At 34.9% G+C, this 23134-nt stretch overlaps 1 protein-coding gene across 6 annotated transcripts; it reads right to left on the minus strand.

Moving 5' to 3' along the window:
- Window positions 1–560: 560 nt before the first annotated feature.
- On the minus strand, window positions 561–22496 carry SLC35B3 (solute carrier family 35 member B3). 6 transcript variants are annotated; one of them, XM_087961279.1, is made up of 11 exons: window positions 22060–22214; window positions 17254–17299; window positions 16182–16432; window positions 13073–13194; window positions 11464–11618; window positions 9549–9656; window positions 8563–8660; window positions 6623–6715; window positions 6035–6146; window positions 3468–3537; window positions 561–1249 (listed from the first exon to the last, which is right to left on the minus strand). In XM_087961279.1, exons 3-11 carry the CDS (start codon window positions 16380–16382, stop codon window positions 1105–1107), a joined length of 1104 nt encoding a protein of 367 aa, XP_087817405.1. In that variant the 5' UTR covers window positions 16383–16432; window positions 17254–17299; window positions 22060–22214; the 3' UTR covers window positions 561–1104. The 6 variants fall into 6 exon arrangements, with proteins under 6 accessions (XP_087817405.1, XP_087817406.1, XP_026532460.1 ...); XM_087961280.1 differs by having other exon boundaries at window positions 17207–17299; XM_026676675.2 differs by lacking the exons at window positions 17254–17299; window positions 22060–22214 and adding an exon at window positions 22253–22496.
- Window positions 22497–23134: the final 638 nt, after the last annotated feature.

The raw sequence follows: 23134 nt of genomic DNA on the forward strand, positions 1-23134 counted from the left end.
CTTTTCTGACTACTTGTTCGTAAGTGGGGATGTGAATAAAATGAGAAATGTATTTTTTTTCCCAAACTCAGAACCAAATGATCCTCCTTAAAATATTCCATTACAATGTTCAATCAGAACAAAACTGAAATATTTAAATTTTGCTTTGAGCTCAGAATATTCGATATTGTCTATTTTGAAGTCAGAACAAGTTGTTATAAGGTTGCAATGGTTTGTCCAAGGTTATATTTTATGATCAGAATATTCATCATATGACAATTCAAAGTACCCAAGTTTTTGTTTTAAGGCTGGACCAATTTTGCAATTGCCTTAATCTTGAAAGAGGAGTCTCAGCGTGCTTCAGTTTTATTTCAAGCTTGGAACACCTAAATGGCCGTTTTCAGCTCAGAACATTTGTGCAGCCCTACTTGTTAACATTTGTTGAAAGATAATTTCATAAAAGAATCAGTTATGTGACAGGAAATGCACAGGCAGAAAATTGCTCTTTTCTAAAAGCCCTTATGTGGAGTTCTAGCTTTTCTCAGAAGAAATCCACAGTGCTAAAACAATGAGAACGAAGGTTAAAAACAATCTGGGATAGATTTTATTATTTAAAAAGAAAAAAAAATGGCATAACGACCTCAACCTTGGAGGTTTAAATTTTCACTTTTATCAATCAAGTTTTGATTTGTATCAGTTAAGACATCACATTTAAATAAACACATTCCAACAGTAAAACAAGGTCCACTGATTTCAGCCACTGCCAAAGCACCTTTTATACAATTAAAATGCCCAAATTAATCACATAACTCACTCTCTCAAGCGTTCCATTCAGAGAGACAATTTCAATAGCAGCTTTCCCAAGAATTATGATTTTTCTGTGTTCCTTGTCCAATGATATCATTCAACCCAACCCTTCCAAGAACGGAATTCCAAGTGCTCAGACAAAGTTTTGCAGACAAGCTGGCATCAGTCTTCTGCTAGTAGACAAAAGCGCCTTCAATGCCTTTGGTTTTTTTTTATAAAAAAAACATCCTTCCCTTTGGAAAATGATTCGGCTGCAGACTATTGCATGGAAAGAACAGAAGCAAACAGTCTAGTGCCAACACATGGCACAAGCCAGTTCTATACTGTTTGGGATAACGTCCTTCTATCTTCCAGAGATTTATTCCAGAGACGGCGCAGTGAAGGCAATCTGATTTTATCCATATTCTTGCTGTAAACATTGAGAAATATGCCAAGGATAACCAATAAACCCGACCACACGTACCTAAAAGGGGTGGGTGAAAGAAAAAGAATCGCATTAGCAACTGCACGTGTAAAAGTCCAATACGTTAAGATTCATGCAGGAAGCAAAACAGCCACCGTAGAAGTGAAATGAGTTATAGAGCATACGGATAGTCCTCAACTTACAACAATTCATTTAGTGTTCACCGTTCATTCACTGTTCAAAGTTACAGCAGGACTGGAAAAAAAGTGACTTAGGACCATTTTGTTGCATCCCTGCGGGGGGGTGGGGGGGGTGTCGCGTGAACAAAATTAAGATGCTTGGCAACTGACTCATATTTATGACGGCTGCAGTGTCCTCGGATCACGTGATTCCCTTTTGCGACCTTCTGACGAGCAAAGTCAATGAGGAAGCCAGATTCAGTTAATGACCGTGTTACTAACTTAAACAACTTCAATGATTTCACTTAACTGTGGCAGGAAATGTAACTCAATGTCTCATTTAACAACATAAATGTTGGCCTCAATTGTGGTTGTAAGTTGAGGTCTACCTGTGTTTATTTTATATATTATAAAAAGGAATAGCTTAGATGCTTTTATATTGTTTTCCTTCACTTCTTTATAACAAAAATAATTTCCATTGTTTCAAATAAGATAATTTTTATAATGAAACCAAGGTTTCTCAAACTTAAGAGTTTCATCAGAAAGAGGGAGGTGGGGAGTAGACTCTGCCACAACTTAGCCACTCACTGATGTTTATATCACCTATCTGTTCATATGACCTCTTGATAGATATAACTGATGTTGTGGTCTAAAATATCTTGAAAAATCCAGGTTACCAAAGCTGAGATTCGCATAAAACAGATAACTTTTTAAGACACATTGTTCTACATCTCTACATTCAGAATGCAGACTGATCTTGGAACTTAACCAGATGATGATGTAGGACAGAATTACTTCCTGCTCACTAAGCCTGTTTAAAGAAGCAGGTCTGATGATAATAATGAAGATGTAGTGTTAGGTTGGCCATGGTTTGAGAATGTCCACCAGAAGATCTAATTAAACCTTATCTGTATTGTTCTGTTAAATAATTCTAACATCACCATCATAAAGGTCTCGAGTTATAACAGTGTATATTTACCAATGGATGAACTTACAAGTGCATCCGCATGTAAAGAAAAGAGAGACATATGCCATTCACCTCAAGGAAGACAACCCTGAATTGGATGTTGAGCTATCCCAACCACAAGATAAAAACAGACAGAAAAAAAAAATAGATATACAAAAATCCTCACCTGAACTACTATGGCTTACCAATTCTGGCCTAAATAAATCCTGGAGAATCCTTTCATCTAACAAATGCATGACTCAATATAGATTCCAAAAAAGGAAAAATCACAAAAATGAATCAGCATTAACTGAATAAATATTGATTTAAATTAAAAAGTTAATTAATCCTTAATCTGCATCTATCAAATATTCCTTCTCTCTCACAAACACAAAACCCATCCTACATGTATAAAAAAAGACACACACATACATTCCCTTCCTTTGTTTCGCTAGAAACAGCAATGAAAAGGAGAAACAACCTGGGGGTGAAAGTGGGAGAAGATGAATGCAAGAAAAATAAAACTAAATGGAGAGTGAGAAGAAAAAAAAAAAGAGAAGTCTTGTTCAGATGTTCTAAAAAAGGGTTAATGTTCATTAGATAAGGAGCCCCTTCCAGGCTATTCTTTCATTAAACTAATCTTCATATCTGGGCTTTTCAGCAGAAATGTCTACAGCAAGGGTGTCAAACTCGATTTCATTGAGGGCCCCATCAGGGTTGTGTTTGACCTCAGGAGGCAGGGGGGAATGTTGTGGCCGGCTCAATGTCACTCACTGAGGCTCCGTTTTCGGCCACAACAGCCCTCCTTGGCTCCATTTTTGCTGGCAGAGGCACTGCAGGCCCATTCTTTGCTGTTTCCAGGGCACGCCCGCGGACTAGATCTAAGCAGCCCACAGGCCGGATCCACCCCCTGGGCCTTGAGTTTGACACCCCTGGTCTACAGACATTTGCTCAGTTGCCCATCTATTTTTCAGTACTTTCAATTTCTGCTCTATTTCTTAGCAAATGTATGAAACAGGTCTGTGGGTGCACATGGGCAGGATGATCTAGTGAAAATCTCTCATTGTGTTATTTAACTGTATGGTTTTGGTGAATGTGTTTGAATAAAACATACTAAATTTTCACAAAAATGTGATACAAGAGAAATACTTACTGGAATGTGAATGGCTTTGCAAAAAACAAAAAAGAAAGGACAATTGTCATTGCTTTTCTTCCAGTTGTAACTGAAGGAAAGAAAAACCACAGAAGGACATTATACATTCATTCCAATCCAACTAAAATACAACTTCTTAAAGAAACACTGTAGAAAATATAAATATGAAGCTTCTTCAATCTTGCATTGCTTGATTTCAATTGCCATAAGCTCTAGCCAGTCTGTCCAACAAACATTCTGACTGAAAATTGCTCTAATGTTCAAATTTGATACAGTTAGAAGGCACTAGATTAAGGAATGGGAATGTAAAGTAATTAAAAATATTGAAAGACAGTGTCTTGAAAGTAAGTGATTATAACTGGTTATTAAAGTGACAGCTTTCATCTCAGAATGAAACTTATTTATGGTGACAAGCAATTTCATTAATTGGTAGGTGATTAAGGCTATCTAACGCATACTGTAGTATACTAGCTGGTTATTAACTTGTAGAAACCTCTTTAAGCAATAGAATAGTCAAATATCACAGGGCATCTATAGTGGAATTCCCCTGCAGGCACAATATCAGCAAATTGCTAAGACAGCTTGTCAGTTGTCTGATTCAATACAAGATTTTATAGTTGTAGGATCTCTTATCAACTTTCACCACTTTGTGGTCTTATTCTGTCACAATGTCTTCCTATGAAATGCTACAGAACAGTAACAGAACTTGCTGGCCCCACCCCAAAGGACTTGTGGCAATTTTAAGATTGAAAAATGGAGAAACAAAGAGACAAAAGTGATTTGTCCCAGGTCATCCAGCTGCTGGTGCCAGAACAGAAACTGGAATATAGACGATAACTATGAATGATAAAGTTGTTGATTATTCAATGTTTTTAATGATCTGGAGAGACAATGGTTTAATTACATTCATCTACTGGCAAATTTGGTTGATAACTGGACAGCCTTATTTTGGGTACCATTTCAGTGGCTGTTACCACTTAACTTACCAGTCAAGCTGAGATTTGTAGTTTGCAGCTATTGAGACAATCTATACTAGGCGTGTCAAACTGGATTTCTTTGAGGGCTGGATTAGCATTGTATTTCTCCTTCGTGGGCCGGCTGTGGGGGGGGGGAGATGGGACAGATGACCCCTGCAGCACATGCCCCGTTCTGGCCAGCAAAGTTGTTCAGGAGACTGTCCAGGCCGAAAATGGGCGGTGAGGGGCCACATGTGGGGCCTCCATGTCCCATTTTTGCTGGCAAAGTGCTGCAGGAGGCCGTCCAGGCAGAAAATGGACTACAGGGGGACAAGTGTGCCCCCCCATCCTGTTTTGGCTGCTAGAGGCACTGTGGGCCGGTCCTTTACTATTTCCAGGCCAGCCCCGTGAGCCAGATTTAAGCACCCTGTGGGCCAGATCCAGCCCACAGGTCTTGAGTTTGACACCCCTGATTTATACTAAACAAAAGAAGCAGTAACACAGAGCATTGCCTCGGTTGTTACTTAAATCCCAATATGGAACCAAGTCTAGGATTGAAATTAGCCATTGTGTCTTTCTTTCTTGACCATGCTCACGTCTTTCTCTCCAAGGACAAGAAATAAAGCCTATCATATGCATATGCTCTTTCCATCTTACAACTATTGAAAAATGGCAAATCTAGAAAAAGTATATTTAATATGTTTGAGCTGAAAGCTATATGGCTGAAAGCTGAATGACTATGTCTAAACTAAAGCAATGTTTCTCAAAGTATCATTCTTAATCCTTTATGTGTTTTAAGGAAGACTGATAAAAACCACTGATCCACTTTTCCTGAAAAAAAAATATTCATGGGCCAATCAAATATCAAATATAATTTCAATATGTTGAAAGTAATCCAGAATCTGACAGATATACCCCCGCTCCTTCTACAGTTTTCTGTTGTTCTCTTTTGACTTTTAATGACTATGTTTGGTTTTTTTTTTATCTGAATCATTTTACAATTGATTGAAAGTGTTTTTTGTGATGAATATAATCTGTTTTACTCTCATCAGAAGATTTCTTGATCATCTATCATTATTAACATTGCCGTTCAAGTCTCACTGGCTCAAGGTTAAAAATTGACTCAGCCTTCCATCCTTCTGAGGTTGGTAAAATGAGGACCCAGATTGTTGGAGACCTCTTAGAGAGGCTGTAAAGCACTCTAAGTGCTATTGCTAACTATATTAAAGATTTTTTTTTTAAAAAAAAGTCAGATAAAAAGATATTTTTAAATAGCTAAAAAAATATTTAAAAAATATTGATTATGCTTTTCCATAGCTCATAATGGAATTTTATGAATTTCTTATATGAATTTGAATTTACACTGATTTCTTTCCAATAACATCTATATCAAAATGAAAACATTACATGCTTTTAATCTGTATGCTCACCATTTGAATTTAAAACCAGAATAAAGGAATAGGCATCAGATCAAATGTAGGGTGCTTTGTATCTGTAGTCGAAGATGCTTAACAACCTATTTTAAGCATCTAGAGATTACATAGTTTACAAATTTCATCCAAACACGGAGTCTGTTTCAAATCTCCTGTAAATGTATAAACTCAGTAATACCTGTTACAGCTAAAAGAGCCCCAAAGATTTTAATCAAAGCCAGGACAAAAGAGATTCCAAAATAGCCAGTCAAGGAGAATAAGAATGCATAGCCGTATGTTTGAACTGGGCGCTGCAAAAACAATAATAACATTTTTAGTAAAATGCTAAATAAACCCTGAGGTATTGCAAAATGAAATAAATGTCTTTAATATGCTGCCTGAACTAAAGTAAAAGTGCTTAAAGCTTTCAAAGTTTGTATTTAATTTTTGATGAATAATGGATAAAGCAATAATTAAATTATAAACATTCCTTGACATTTCAAAGAATACAAAGTAATTCTGATGAGGATGATTACATATAAGAGTTTCAAGCTTTGTTGTATTACTGTACAATGCTAAATGTGTCTACCGAGGAATAATTCCCAGTTCGGTTGAAGGGGATTATCTTTCAGCCTTAATGAATAATACAATTTATTTCTCTCTCTCTCTCTCTCTCTCTCTCTCTCTCTCTCTCTCTATATATATATATATATATATATATATATATATATATATATATATATATATATATAAATAATGAAAATTGTAATACAATCAACACATTTACCTTTGAACAAAATGTTACCGCAGGAGTTAGGCCAGCAGTGCATGTCAGTCCCACTAAAATGTATAGGAAACCTATTGAATAGGAATACAAAACCTGGAATAATTACAAAAACAAATTATTTAAATTTTTGTTGTTTTAAATATGCCACAAATTTGCTCTGTGGATCTGCAAACATTCCCTTTAGGTAGTACAATATTTTTTACTCATTTTTCAAACTGGATGACAGCAAATTCTAGCACAATTAGGCTGGATGTTTCTGAATAATTTAAACTACACAGTATTTTAAGTGATCTGCATTTTACATAACTAAGATATACGTTGGCAGTCAGCAAATGAGATGAATCAATATTTAGTTGATCTGAAAAAAGTGGGCCCTGCACTTGTGGGAAAAATGCTAGGAAGTAAAAAATAGACATGTATTATATTAATTTTCAAAAATTGAAATGTTTTGGTACTACATAAATTTTTCCGGTTTGCTTCTGAAAAATATTGAATCATTTCTTTTCAAAGGATTTACATTTTATCCCAACATTTCCGCTACAACAGAAGACTTGCTATATCCCAAGATGCTAAATGCAAAAAGTAGCATTGAGGCATTTCATCCTTTACTGGTATTATATTATATTCAGGTGCATTGGCTGCCATTTTTCTCCTAAGACAACTAAATTGTGAACATGTGTTATCTGAATCAGGCAAGAAGTCCAGGAGCAAAAGTTTGAACTATGGACATTCGGTGGATAATACAATTTGGCTTTCACTACGGTATACTGGTAAAGGACTGTGATCTGTAGTCATTGCTATACACAGTACATTAAGGGAAATCAAAGTTAAGGTATGTTTAAGACTCACTGATTTCGGTGAAACACATTCTTAAATCTCCATCAAAATCAATGGGTCATTATATCTTTACTACTACCTTAATCAATGCTTACTGTTTTTGGTAGTATATTAATAAAATGCACTATTCTCTCCTATTCAAACTTATTTCTTACAAAATATGCCATTTTACAAAAAAAGGAAGTGTATCACTATAGCCACAATATTGAAGGGCACATTGTTTTCACTCCAGAGACAGAACTTCAGAAAACTAATAGGTACACCTGACTAAATACATTAAAAAAAAAAAAAACACCTGACATTACTGAATGTCTAATATTTATTAAAATATTAAGTTCAAACATTTTATGTGAAAGATTAATGTTAATGTGAACTTAGTGGTAAGCCATAAATGGTTGAGAAACTGAATTAGAATTTTGTACAAAAGTTATTTTTAACTAGCTTGATCGTATTTTGAACAGACAGATCTAGTTCCATAATTTGGATTTATCAGGGATCAAAAGGTCCAATAAAAGGTACTGAAACTAAGCTGTGCTAATGTGATCAGTGGACCTTATGCTTCAGTACTATTTACAAATAAACATTTAACACTAAAATCTGGCTAATTATCATTATTAGTGACTGTTGTCAATGATTAAACATCTTGAGACATCTTGAATGTTTAAAACAGGTTCTTCTTTTTTTCTGTTTACCAGATTTAAAAGAAAACAGATTTAAAAATAGCACTCTGATATATCAATCTATGTCAGCTATTGAGAGCTATTGCTACATTTAATGTAGTAAATGTTAAAAACTCTGTAGTGGCAGCCTTCTTTCTAACTGAAGGATAGTAAAAAGAGGCTAATGAATGCATATCATACGATCAATATACATAATCTGTCTGGATTAGCTTAATGTTTGAAAAGCTATCTGATGCATTTTTAAGAAAAAGATTTTAAAATCTTCTAAGAAAAGATTATTTTATTATTCTTTTAGATCAGACTAGCAATATCCCCCCTAATTCTGAATTTTTAAGAACATGATTTCAAACAAAAGACTTACAGTTCAACCCTATATTTTTCAATCAATTAAATGACATTACAAAAAAATATATGAGGATTTACCATTTCAGAATTTGAGCCACTGTGCAACTTCATTGCTTTTTCCTGCACGTTTCCTATAACTGCATCTGCGCAGAGGGCAAGGGATATAAGGACCACTCCTTCAAATAACCAGAAAAATAAAAACAAGTATAAGAAAAATATATTTAAAGAATAGACATACACAACATTACAATGTTAAAAAATATATATATTTATGAAAATGTATAGAATATAATAATTTTGTAATAATAAGCAAATCTGACATTTCAATCACATAGATCAATATTCATTTGTCAGAAATATATAGCATTTATACACTTTCTTCTTGGTTGTGTGGGAGGAAGAAGAAAATTAAACTAAGACCGAAAGATTTCGAAGTAACTGATTATGAATTGGTTGGAGACCTAGCAAAAACTTCAAAGAAAAATAGGAAATTAGTTTTTGTTTAGCGTGAAATTGTGATATTTCAGTTTTTTCTTTGTAATAAATTCATAGACATTTCTAAAATTCTTTTTTCACTTTGTCATTATGGGATACTGAGCGTAGATTAGTGAGAATTTTTCCCCACAACTGTAGAATCAGGCTGCAGCATAACAAAACTGACAAAAGTGAAGGGGGTCTGAATACTTTCTGAATGCATGTAAATGTTTAAATCCAATACCGAGTTAATGAAACAGGATATGATATCCACAATTTAATATTTAAATTGTGTGTAGTTCAGGCTTTCCAATTATGCCCTCAATTTTAAAGTGACACTGTTGTATGATGCAGGGTAGATGTGTGTGTGCGTGCTACCTGGAATATTTCCTGGGTCAAAATCAAGATAACTGGATTTCAATAACTAAGTGTCTCTATTTTGTGTAACTTTCCACGTCCCTACAGAAATTCAAGCAGAAGAGTCTGAATTCAACAAGTCAATGGTGTCACTTTATCTATATGTTCACTTATGTAAACATCATGTATTTTCAAGTTTAAAAAAGAATAAAGTTCCAAAACATAAAAGTTACCTGTCAAATTGAAATTTGGTGCAACTGTGCTATCAGCTAGAGTAAACCATATTAAGCCCAAGCTCATACATACTGCAGCAGAAACATCTACAATGTTGTAACGTTTCCCTGTATTGTTAAAAAAAGGGGGGGTGGGAGGAGAAGAAGAAATGTTGATACTATCTCAGTCAGACAACTTTTAGCCCATTCATGATGCTATATTATCAATATTCTTTTTATGTGGGCTATTTTCACACTGCACAATATTGCCTCCCTCCCTGATGTGAGAAGGAGCAAAGCCGAAGCACTCACTGTATCATTAAAGTAACACATGAAGCACTCCTTTTTTTGTCAACATCCTGACACAATATCACAACAGAGGGCTTATGTGCATTCTCTGCCTGGCTTATACTGCCATTTACACGCCATTTAAACCCTTCTATCATAAGCATGCTTAAAATGGTACTCAGGGGTGAGATTCTACAGGTTTGCACCTATTCGCTAGAACCAGTTGTTAACATTCTGAGCAGTTCTGGCCTAATCCTGTAAGGAAGGCAGGAAGGAAACATTCTGTTGTTGCTTACAGAAACTGCCTCTCCATTAACTCTTATTACATTCTTGGCAGGACTAGATTTCCTGTCTCTGGAACTTCTCTGGAGTTTTTTCCCCCTCCTTTGCTGGTACTTTGCTTGTGTGAAGTGACCATTCAAAGTTACAATGGCACTGAAAAAAGTGAGTTATGACCATTTTTCACATTTATGACTGTTGTAGCATCCCCACAGTCATGAGAGGCCAGGTGAGGAGATACGTGCCTCGATGTGAGTGATGTTGAATGGCCACACCCAGCCAGTCACATGATCACCAAGCCACGCCCACCAACTAAGCCATGCCCACAGAACCGGTTGTTAAAAAATTTGAATCCCACCCCTGGGTACATTTCATCACATTTTGATCTGTTTTATGTATCTGAAAAACACATTAAGTCTGAAATTTGCAATTTAAGTAGTAAAGAAGATTTCAGACTTCAAATCATTTTAACATTTGACTTCAGATTTAATTGTTATCACTTAATTCACCTATTACTGTTCCATGGTTAATCCAGCTAAATAACTTTACTGCAAATTTGAGAAGCAGAAATAGCTGCTTAAAAGAATGGAGTTCAAAGGAAGTTTTTGCAATTTTCCACAGATAAAAAGTTCCACAAAAATACATCAGCTTTCTTTCTATATGTTATTATAGTGAAGAAAAAAGGGAAAAAAACTATACTCGATGGATTTTATCAATAGGAGATATTATTCTTTTGTGCTTGTCTCAAATGATTCATAAACATTCTACTTTGTCCTCCTCATAGTTATAATCAATCAACTATATAACTATCACTGAAGTGGCTCATAAGTGGCACGATCAACAAGTACACAAAAGGGCTAGGAACTTAATGATGTGCTCTGAGATTACTGAAGAAGAGAAAGAACATGCTTTTCTTGTATTTCACAACATACTTTGGATGTTCATATATGTAGGACTGATGGGATTTTAAATTAACTTAAAGCACTTAACAAATTATTTGTACTTTACATATATTCTCTCTATATTTTAGGCAGGCTAAAGCAAGTAAGATATTCTTATAAGGCAGTTTCAAATAGCTTATCAATCATATCTTAAATTTATCTTAACAGCCTAAGACAGCAGAAAATAGTTTGCAATTCTTGCTAGTAATAGTGTGCAAGATATATAAAAGTTCCTTGGTGAACATAAGTGGATTTGAGGCGTTTCTGATTTTATTTTCATGCATATTTTCTATTGGCCTAAACTGAAGTCTTCTTGATTTTTTTTATGGAGGATTGGGGGGGGGGGGAGGCAGGAAAAACCAATACTGGGTCTTTACAAGGTTATTTTTCTGAAATGAATAGCAATCAATAGCAAGAATAAGCCATACCTTGTATAAAGACTCCTCCTATCATAACTGGGATCAGTTTACAGCACTTGAAGATTACTTGTGTAGGATAATTCAGATATCCCAAGGAGGTATTTGATAAACCCATAGTCCCCACTGTTAGAAAAGCTATTATCATGTAGGTTTTGCCTGGGATCCTGGAAAATATAAATGAAGCTCTAATGTTGGGAACAAATGGCAACACTATAGAGAGGTTTAATTACTTTGGTAAGTAAAAATTATTAATGAAGTTGGTGGCTTTTTCTGCAAAGCCTGATATATATAAATGCTGAAATCTGAATTCGGTTAAACATAAGTCAGAATATGTTCAACTTTTCAAGGCAAAGCCTCTGTTTTATTATTATAATTTCAATATTTTTTTTCTTTTTGTAAAAGAACTTGTATAGCCTTTATGCTTTGTCCCTCACTAACATAGTGAAAGGAAAGAATGTGGTCTCAATAGCAATGATTGTCCCACTTCTAAATTAATCAATAGGATAATTCTTAAACAACTGTGCTGACAATTTCACCCTTTGATTTCCCATAAAAATGCCTGATATAAAATCTGTCTCATGAATTCCGCAGCTGCTTTGAGGGCATTTCATTGGTAAAAATATGGAATAAAAGTCCAATGGCTGAGCAGACATGCTTTCTTTTGCAGTTCTTCACGTTCACATTTAGAATGAATACAGGTAGTCCTTGACTTGTAGCCAGAGAATTACAGTCATAAATTGTAACAGTCATAAATTGAGACGCCCACATGGCCGGAAATAATACCCTGGCCTTTTCTGTGGCAGTCATTACGTGACCATCATTATTGTTAAGCAAATGCTGTGGTTGTTAAGTAAAACCATAAATAAAACCATTCAATTGAATGGGCATTTTTTGCTGGAAACTGCCAAAAAAAGCCACTGTGAATCGCAATCACATGACTGCAGTACACTGTGATGGGTTGTAAAGCTTATTACATGGGGAGCACCATTTATGATGGCCGGGGTGTTCAACAGTTGTAAAATGGTTGTTTAGCAAGGATTACTTGTACACTATAGTCTAGAAAGAGGTTGCTCTACTAGTCTACTTGATGCACGGAAGCCACACAGTTCACCGGGTTCCAGATTTTAAGAAGCATTTTCACTGTATGCTAAGCCAATTAAAAAAATCTTTTGAAAGTTCTAAAGTTATCTTATTTTATATGTTTTATGTGTAGAAACGCTCTATTTAAGCCAATACAGCTTTCCTTTTATTTGTAGATTAAATGGGAAAGTTATGCATGCTGCTGAAAAAACCTTTTATTAACTGTACTTTTGAACTAATTGGTATGGGGATACAAAAATTGCATTTATATATATAAGTATTTTTCATTTTAAAATGGAGTGGGGGAAAATTTACATTTAAAAGTCACTCGTGTTCTGAAAACTCATCAGTTCCAGACAGTTTCATAAATTAACATGTAGTTTTCTGAAGAGTATTGTCCTGACTTGTCTCTCTAGTTTTCTTTATTTTACAAACCGGAGCTAAATTTTTGTATAAATTTTGTCCACTTTGTAAAACTACATATAAGGATCAAGCTTTGAAGAATCGAATTTTAAGGCTATAAAAATAAACCTCATACCTTCTCCTCTTGTCTTGAATAAGCTGTAGTTCTATAAGTCCAAAAATGGAATAAAACCCAAATTGTACTAATGTAAGATACCAGCCAAAAGATTTAAAGCCTTCTACTGAAAATATCAATTCCTAGAGAGAAAGGAGACAGAAACTTATTGCAAAATATGATATGTAGTCATATTATATGAGTTGTAATATTAGCTTTCAATTTAATTTTGGATGAAAATTGTTTATATTGTTTCTTTTCTTTATCAGGTATAATCAATGGCATTGTTACATCAATAGCTATGTAGACCTGATTAACTTTCAAATGACTTTGGATTAATATCACCAATATGTATAACACAAGTATTAATATTAGTATAAATAGAAGACATATTTTAAAAAATGCCCCCCAATATGTCCCATTTAGCTGTTGTTGTTGTTGTTGTTGTTATTATTATTATTATTATTATTATTATTATTATTATTATTATTATTATTATTATTATTATTATTATTATTATATACAAATATTATTATATATATATATTATTATTATTATTATTATTATTATTATTATTATTATTATTATTATTATTATTATTATTATTATATACAAATATTATTATATATATTATATTATATATCAGCCAATTACCTTTTGAAACCATTTGCCTTCTCACATTATAATGAAGTGGTTTGTTGATCTCTGATTTAGGAGGATGCACAAATGAATCAGTGAATGAACCATGGTTTATTTTAGAGAAATAAACTCATGTTTCATCAGCTACTGATTGCACATCATGCTGAATCCGTTACAGTTAGTAGTCACTTGACTTGCTTCCCATACTAGCCCTGAGCCAGCTACAAGTGCAAGGCACAAATGATTCCAAAAGCAAGCAAAACATGGGAATGTTGCTTACATGAAAGGTTAATTGTAGCCAAGTTTGTACACTGTGCTATTTTTGTTCAAACTCACTCATTATGATTTAGCATAATATAGAAAGCAAGCCATTGTTGCATATCCAACAAAAAATTAAAGAACCCTGCTTTAGTATTATTCAGAACAGCTGCATTTTATTGCTGTTTTATTTCCAAAACTTTTGCATAATATTTGCTGATTTTACTGCAGCTGCACATTCATTTCACTGAGCTGCTCACATCTAGTTCAAACTTCATAAATGACTATGTGAAACTGGAATAAATTGCTCCAATGCGTACTATATAACTTTCATAAAATGCTCAATATGCATTTTGTTGCTGGTTCATCCAAATACAAAGCCATTTCTATTGAAATTTAAATTCCAATTGATGGTATTTTTTTTAGTGCAGAAGATGGAAATTAATCCACAGAATGGAGATTGAAGTCCTTCTCTTGCATCAATATTGCTGCTGGCAATATGGAATTTAGTCACTGTCATGTTCATCAGGACTGAAGTCTTAAAATTATATATGTCTTCTTTGAGAAATATGATTCAATCAAATGCCTAAATACAATATCGGGGTACTTGGCTGAGATGCAGTATATGCAGGAAGGGTTTCCAGGCATAACTGGTAACAAACTGGTGTTAATTACCACTGCAAAGGATTACTTAGTATGAGTAGGCATGGTTCTGCAGCAGTTAAACAGATCTAAGAAATCTTGGGTTATACCACAAAAACCTTATGTTCATATAACAGGAGATAAAATTCCATTGTACTCTGCAATAGTTAGATGGCACTTGGAAAATTGCCTTATAAAGACATAGTGAGTTTAGATTTCATTCAAAAGAACAAGAGTCTAGAAACCAAGCCTTACAAAGAATGGTTAAAAATATTTGATTTTACAAAAGTTAAGGCTAAAATAGACACATCTCTAAAATGCGCAAGAGTGGGCCAAAAATGAGGGCAGGACAAGGACTAATGATTGAAATGAAAAGAAAAGTGATTTAGACTCTAGCTTAGAAGGAACTTCCTGACAGGAATGTGCGCTAACCAATGGAACAGTATTCTCAGAATACTGGTACACTCCTTGGTGGTAGTTTTCAAATGGGAACGGTATGTGTGACCACTCAGGGATCATTTAGTCACTCAGTAAAATTCTTGAATCATATACTCTTTCATTATTCTCTTTATATGGTATCTCAGACTACTTTTATCCATTGATTCTGAAGAAATTCCCTGGCAGAAACCATAACTTACATTTGTTGTTTCTACTATCTGTCCATTATTCAGATATATTTTTCTGGTTTGCCCTATTTTGCACTTATATGTGGACAATCTGTCTTTTCTCTTATGTGAAAAATTGTATGAATGGGACTAGATAACCCAAAGATCCCATTCAAAACATATACTATGACTATATACATTATGAAGTGAACATACATTATGATTGTATGTTCACTTCAAATTGACACTTCTGCTTTCAGATGACAACTCTCCTGAATACTATTTCATTAAAAAAAAAAATCACAACAGTTAGATACTAGCAAAGCAGGGAGAAAACGTAAAGCCCCTTTTTCTTGACATCTACTTTTGTTTTTGTAAAAAACCTTTCTCACTGCATGTTTATAGGATCCATAACTGCATAGCCCGAAGTTTCACCTCAGAACAAATAATGCTTTTACTAAATCTAAATGTTAGTTTTATGATAACTATTAGCTATTTTACTTATATTTTTCTTCTCCACAATTTTCAAGGTGCCATATGGATTATATAATAAATTACATTTCAGAAAATAATATAACTAATGAAAATTTGTATTTGCAAAGCATGTATTTTCCAGGTTTATATTTTAGATATTCAAGTATATTATTAAATATGTAATAATTCTTTAGATCACCATAAAATTTAAATTCTTGCTACTTCCCTAATAATTTATTTACCTTAATGCTCAGTTGAATTTCTAATACTAATTATACTAATGTCTACCTAAAATTTTTCAATGGATTCTGAACCTTGCAAAACTTTTAAGAAAGCCCATTAATGAGTGGGCATTCCCACTTTTCTTCAAATGTGCATATACCTATTTATCTTGATAAGAATAGATTTTTTATTTTTATTTTAAAAAGCTTGTAGCTGCATCAAAATTGCTATAAGCCACAAAAATTGTTTTCTGGCAATTCTGGCAACACACAAAGAATGAGAATACATACCTGCAAATATCCATAAATAAGAAAAAACAGGAAGACTCCCAAAACACAAATAAAAAACTGCGTAGGTTTGTTAAATTTGCTGAGATTAATTCCGAGGACAATTATATCATCTACTGATTTGATGTGTGGTGACATGGCTTGGGATTTTGATGGTATGCTGATAGAAACATATTTCCGAGAGGAATTGAATTTCATATCCATGATTCCTAGTCTTCTGCATTCGGTAATTAAAAGTTGTGTTTGGTTGCAAGCTGAAACAAATAAGGTTAAATTTAATCATAGCAGAGTTAAGGGAGCACCTTATGTATTCATTATGACATTTAGTTGTAATTTGTTTCACTCAGACTCTCTTGAGGCGATTTTTAAAAATTCAGTAGTTATGTAAATTGTTTTTTGTATACATTTTATTAGAGAAAATAAAAACTAACACAAACTAATACAACATGAAGAAAAAAGAAATAAAAAAGACAAAAGGAAAATGACAAAAATGCACAAAGCTTAAAAATAAATAGAAGAAGCTTCCGATTAGGTTAAATTTTATGGTTTTGAGCAGAGTTTGAGATAAAATTATCTACTAATGATGATCATGGTATTGCTGAATTGTGTAAAAAAATTGTTGATATATGAGAGAGAAGAACAAAAATGAAAGAATGCAGGCTTAAAATGGGGTAAATACTTTGGTTATAACAGACAAATGGTTCAATGGCAAAATATGTGGTTGAAAGGATTAAAATTCACTTTATGTTCCACAGTAGACCTAAGGAGAATTTCTATAAAATGATGTTTTGTTGGCATAGATTACCAGATAAATTGTTTAAAATATATAAATGTACTCTGAAAATTTGCTGAAAATGTGAAAAACGTGTAGAAACATATGTTTAACAGACATGCAAAAAGCTAAAAAAATTGGATACAAACATACATTAATCCAGAAGATTTTAAAAGTGAAAGTATAACAAAGAAACTTTTGGGAGGGGAGAAAAACTAATGGATAGATAACTAGAAAAAATATTATTATACGTAACTGCAGTAAGAGTGTTCTATGTTCAAAAATGGAAAGGTTCAACATTACCCACAACAGAGGAATGGCTGGTGAAGATGAGGGAACTTGCAGAACTCTTTGATTAAAGAAAAAAACATCTGTTTTAGTGGCTGACTAGAAATCCCTTATACTTTTTGCATGATATAGAAAAAAATGCACTCATAATTTATGGTTTTGATTATTAGAAAAAAATTGGAGAATAGAAAATAGCGAGCTATTTTTTTGTAATTTTATAGAAGGAAGCAAAATTGTAATTATACTTTTATTTGCTGGGGAAGAAATAAGAAGCATATCTATTTTTATTATTTTCTGCATTTATTTAATAAATATTAAATATATTTATTCCTTCCTTCCTTTGCTTTCTTATCTTTTATTAGTTTTCATTAGTTTTTCTCTTATGTGTAAAACTTTTAATAAAATTAAATTATTTTAAAAAGTAAAACTTATTGTGTGGTATGAAAGGCAAAAATAGGCAACCTTCGGTGTAAAATAGGCAACCTTTTGGTAACCAAAATATAGATTATTTTAGGTGGGGGAAGGGGAAAAGTGCTACACATGGCAGGACAGTACAAAGTGAGTGAATTATATATCTTTGGGATTTGGGGGGGCTTTGGGCAGGGTAACTTTAAACCAGATTAAATTTATTTCAAGTCTTATATTGGGGACCAGCAGCACAACACATCTGGCATTTCTAGTCAAAATCTTGTGAGATATGAACTAAGAACAAGAGGTTTGAGGTACACTGCTGAAATATTATCAGATGTGACATTTTAGCCACTTTTCATGATTCCTATCTTATACTATATTTTTAAATTATAATTCAATATTTTTTATTTCCTATCTAATTTTAGTTGTAGCCAGAGGAGTTTGAGGGATTACATGAAAGTTGCTCAAGAACTGTAGATTGTCTATCCCAAGTTAGAATGATGTGTGAACAAGGTCTCCTATGCTATGGATATAAATTATCTCCAATTAATCATAATATCCTCATTTTTAAAATCTAAAATTGAATACATAATTCAATCTAATTTACCAAAGAGATATTTAAGTATTACTGTATTTTATGCCTCTGGGAAACTGATTTGCAAGTGTTTGATTGCTCTCAAGGCAAAAGAGATAAATAAGATATACTATGCAAATGAAACAAAACAATAACAATTACTAAAATACCTAACTACACATCAATCAAACACTATTTCAAACATTTGACATGGAATTGATAACTTAATTCCCTGCCCCCTCTTATTTCCCTCACTTGTTCTTTCAGGCAAAATATACTTTTTAGCCAAAAGCTGCCTAAAAAATGTTCCATTAGCAATTCAGTTAACAGGGTGCTAGGAAATAATTTATATTTGCTTGGATAAAATAGCAAATATTTGTTTAGTCTGTTAGCAAGTTTCTACTATGGTATCAACTTCTGTTAACGGGCTATATTTGTTAGCATACATTTACCAAAGGAAAGTTTTCCTTAATAAATAGTCATTCTTCTAAATTTAAATATGTAATTATATATATATATATATCAGTCGACTGCTATTGCCAATTAAAGGAAGAACGTTATTTTGCAACTTTGTGTTGTAACAGGATTCCTACTTCTTTTCTTAGCAACAGAACAGAATTTACAGGTAATTTCCAGATGCTACAACTTTGAGCAGTCCCAGCATCTAATGATGATTAATCCTGGAAGCATCTTTGTCCACAGCAGGGATGTGTGTGACAAGTAGAAAAGTGTGATATTTCTCTTTAATCAAACCTGAGTTCAAATCATAGCTACATAGATTTAAATCCAGATTTGCAATTGGACAAGGAGAAGGATAAGCACGTAACCAGTTTTTTCTTAATGTGAAAGGTAGAATGTAAAAATCTTGTCACTAGTTTCATATCTACTGGATTTTTAATAAATTCAAAATGCACATTCTAAACCACAAATAAAAATAGATGCACTAAGCCTAACTGCAATTTCAAATTTATTAATTCAATTATTTTTATTCTCTATTTGTCCATCAACATACACTTGTATATGAGTACTTACAGTTGAATATGCACTTAACATATTTTTTAAAAATAATTCAACAAATTGCAATCCTAAATGTAATGTCTTGGAAAAACTTCTTACATAACTTAATTAAGCTTACTTCCTAACAAATGCAGCAAGGATTGAACCACTGAAAGGTACTTAAATTGTTTTTCAAAATACTGTTTCAAACCTTCTTTTGTACTAATAATATATGGATTTCTTGTCTTTAAAAACCATGGGAAAAACAAAAATTGAACAGATGAGTCAGCATTCATAACAAATCAGATGATGTAATAATGTAACAATGACAAGTGTTATGATGTCAAATAATAATTATATAACTTCACCATGATATTTGACCCTACTATATAAGTTGTGATATTATTTGACATTCCCCTCTCCAACACTTATGAAGTGATCTTTTTCTGAACAATGTTATGTAAAATAGAATTTGTTTTTTGGGCCATAAGATTAAAAGACACATGAAAATCTAGATTAGCTTATTTTAATCATAAGTTTTATTTCCCATCTTTCGCCTACAAAACTTACGGCAACCAAAACTAAAATGCAAGCAAATTGGAAATTCAAATGAAAACAAATGAATATATATTACATTTAAATTTCTTGGGATATTTATATCTTATCAATTTACAGGTTGTTTGGAGGGAGAATAGATGTTGTTTATTACTGTCCTAAAAGTTTACCAATATAGAAAAGACAAACTTTTGATAAAAGAGATTGCCTTTAAAATTTGTTGTGTGTCAAATATGTCTGCAACAGGTAGCGTGATGATGAGAATGGAACATTTCTTCGAAGATTAAGCACCTACATAAAGAACTGGACTAAAATGGAAATACAATTCGGTTACTGTTTATTGTTTCATTTATTTTATTAACAACATTGCTGTTCTAATTCTAACTTATTTTGCACACTGTCTAGAGCAGTGATGGCTAACCTTTTCGTCATCACATGCCGAAAGTGCGTGCATGCACCTGCACCCATAATGCAATGCGCGCAGGTCCCCCCCACCTCCCTGCACATGCACGCGTGACCCCGTGCGCCCTGCCCCCTGCGCATGTGCAAGCATCTCCCCCGCACATGCACGGCAGATATCCAATAATCAGCTGGCTGGTAGAGGGCGTGCGCATGCATGCGCAGTGGATCTGTTACGGGCAACGGCTCGCATGCTGGCAGAAATGGCTCTGAGTGCCACTTCCGGCACTCATGCCATAGGTTCACCATCACAGGTCTAGACCTTATGGAGTAAGGCTGTTTATCTTATAACTTTTATAAATAAATAAAGACTATATTAAGCTTGTTTTAGGATCTTCTTTACAATCTCTGAATGTTTGTCATATCAAAAAGGTTCATGTTGTTTTGAGAGTTCCTAAAAGGTGAAGGGAGATGTGTCCCTCCTCCCGTAAAAAACCTGGCTGCGAAAAACTGAAATAGGAGAATATGAGTGGAGAACAAATAATAATGTTTAATCAGAGCTTCTGAAAGATCATGTCTTATATCAGTAAAGTAAATCAAAGTAGTCATGAGCACACCAGAACAGTTATGCTTGTTCACTGACAAAAAGTGAGGCAACTATTCAGTTCTGTTCATGCCACTTTCCTCTCCAACTAACATCTAACAGTCTAACTTGACTTTCCCACTATACTAGTTATTGGTAGTCCTCAACTTACAACAGTTCATTTAGTGACTGCTGACAGTTATAACATCACTGAAAAAAGTGATTTATGACCTTTTTTGACACTTATGACCGTTGCAGCACCTCCGTGGTCACATGCTTTAGGTTTGGATGCTGCTTTTTTTTAAAGTTTTTTATTTTTATAACAAAAACAACAAATAAAACCATCTTTCAGATATATAGTGTGTTGACTGGGTACGGGTTGGATGCTTGACAACTGGTTCAAATTTATGATGGTTGCAGCGTCCTGGGGTCATGTGATCCCCTTTTGCAACCTTCTGACAAGCAAAGTCGATGGGGAAGCCGGATGCACTTAACAACCGTGTTACTAGCTTAACAACAGCAGTGATTCACTTAACAAATGTGACAAGAAAAGTTGTAAAACGGGGCAAAAATCACTTCACACATTTCTCATTTAACAACATAACCGTTGGGCTCAATCGTGGCTGCAAGTCGAGGACGATCTGTATTTTAGGAGTTCAGTTGTAAGAGCTGCCAAAAAGCAACCCTTAGTATTGTTTGCCCCGCCATCCACCTTGCCACGAGTGGCTTAAAGCAGCCCTTAACCGATAGCAGTTTTCTTCCTTCCCTTGCTTTCCAGGTGCAGCGATTTTGGGAGACCCCCCCCCCAAAAAAAACCTGCCCCACCTGGTAAAAGCAGCGTGTGTTACAAGCTGGGCACCTGGTTGCATTCTTAAAACTAAGTGTGAAAGCTGCCTTTGATAACCCCCTTCCATCCTCTGTCAGTGGTGGGACCACTTTCACAACGGTGCAGGGTCTTCTGCTTGGGCGGGGTGGGTGGGCTGGGTGGGGTTGGACTAGATGACCTACAAGATCCCTTCCAACTCTTCTGTTATTCTGTGAATGGGTTGCTGCAACGGGACGCGGGATTCGGAATGCATCAACCCAGAGAGAACAAGAGGGAAAATGAAGAGTGAATTCACGCTTCAACTCAGCTTGGACGAGCAAAGCGGGAGAAAAGGAGAAGGAAAATGCACCGTGGTCAAAGGGAAGATCTGTCATCACGGACCGGGTTAGGAGAAGAAGCCCCCTTGCCGGGCGTTGCCCAGCCTCGCCCTACTCTATCCCTCCCTATGATCGAGCCGGGGAGACGAGGCGTTGGTACCTGAGTCCGGAGAGACGGTTTGGCCACAGTCAGGAAAAGGGGGGGAGGAGGAGGAGGAGGAAGAAGAGGAGGAGGAAGAGGAGGAGGCAGCCGGGCCGAGGTGGATAGCTCCGGCCGCCGCCACCGCTACCGCTACGCTCCCCCCTCGGCAGCCCAAAATGGCGGGGAGCGCAGAGCTCATCGAACTACCCACCTCCGACGTCTGTGACTCGGCGCTTGCTCGGCTTGGCCTGGGAGCTCGGAGACGGCGCTGCAGCGCCTTTCGCTGGTTCGCTTCCTCCTTCTGGGCGACCGGAGCGGGTCGATCTTGCGGTGGCCGCGAAACGCGACCTTCTCTTTCGGGAGGCGGGGAAAGAAGTGGCAGCGGCTGCAGCAGCCGGCACTGCGGGCTTCCGGGGATTGTCCCACTCGTTCATAATGCTTGTGTAACTTTTCTTCGGTATCTGTATTTATTATAGATAAGATCTGTGGAGTTCACCGGATGTACGGCGTGCTTTGCTGCCTTGATCTTCGCTTATAGATGTCAGATAGGAAAGTCAAAATAGGTTTGATACGCTTCTGCATCTGTTTTCTGTCTGTCTGTCTGTCTGTCTGTCTATCTATCTATCTATCTATCTATCTATCTATCTATCTATCTATCTATCTATCTATCTATCTATCTATCTATCTATCTATCTATCTATCTATCTCCATCCATCCATCCATCCATCCATCCATCTGCTGTCTGTATGTCTGTCCATCCATCCATCCATCTACCATTTATCATCGACCGATTTATCTACTATCTACCATCTGTCTGTCTTTCTGTCTGTTTATCTAACCTATCATATATCATTTATATCTACAAAGATACATATCTATAGATAGATAAATAGATAGATATAGATATATATTTATATCTCTATCATTAGATAAGGAAGAGGAGCCAGTTTTTCAGTAATGTTTGTAAGGCTAGCCATTTGTAGTCAACAAACTGGATTAATCCAGTGTTTTTCTCCCCTGTGTAAGGGGATCTTTCCCCCTTGTAGTTACATATTCATGCATTGTCACTAATCTTTAAGTAGAATTAATTTCT

Source organism: Notechis scutatus, chromosome 3, assembly GCF_049901735.1.
Source record: "Notechis scutatus isolate UNSWTSFEM ecotype Mainland chromosome 3, rNotScu1.2, whole genome shotgun sequence".
Lineage (NCBI taxonomy): Eukaryota > Metazoa > Chordata > Lepidosauria > Squamata > Elapidae > Notechis > Notechis scutatus.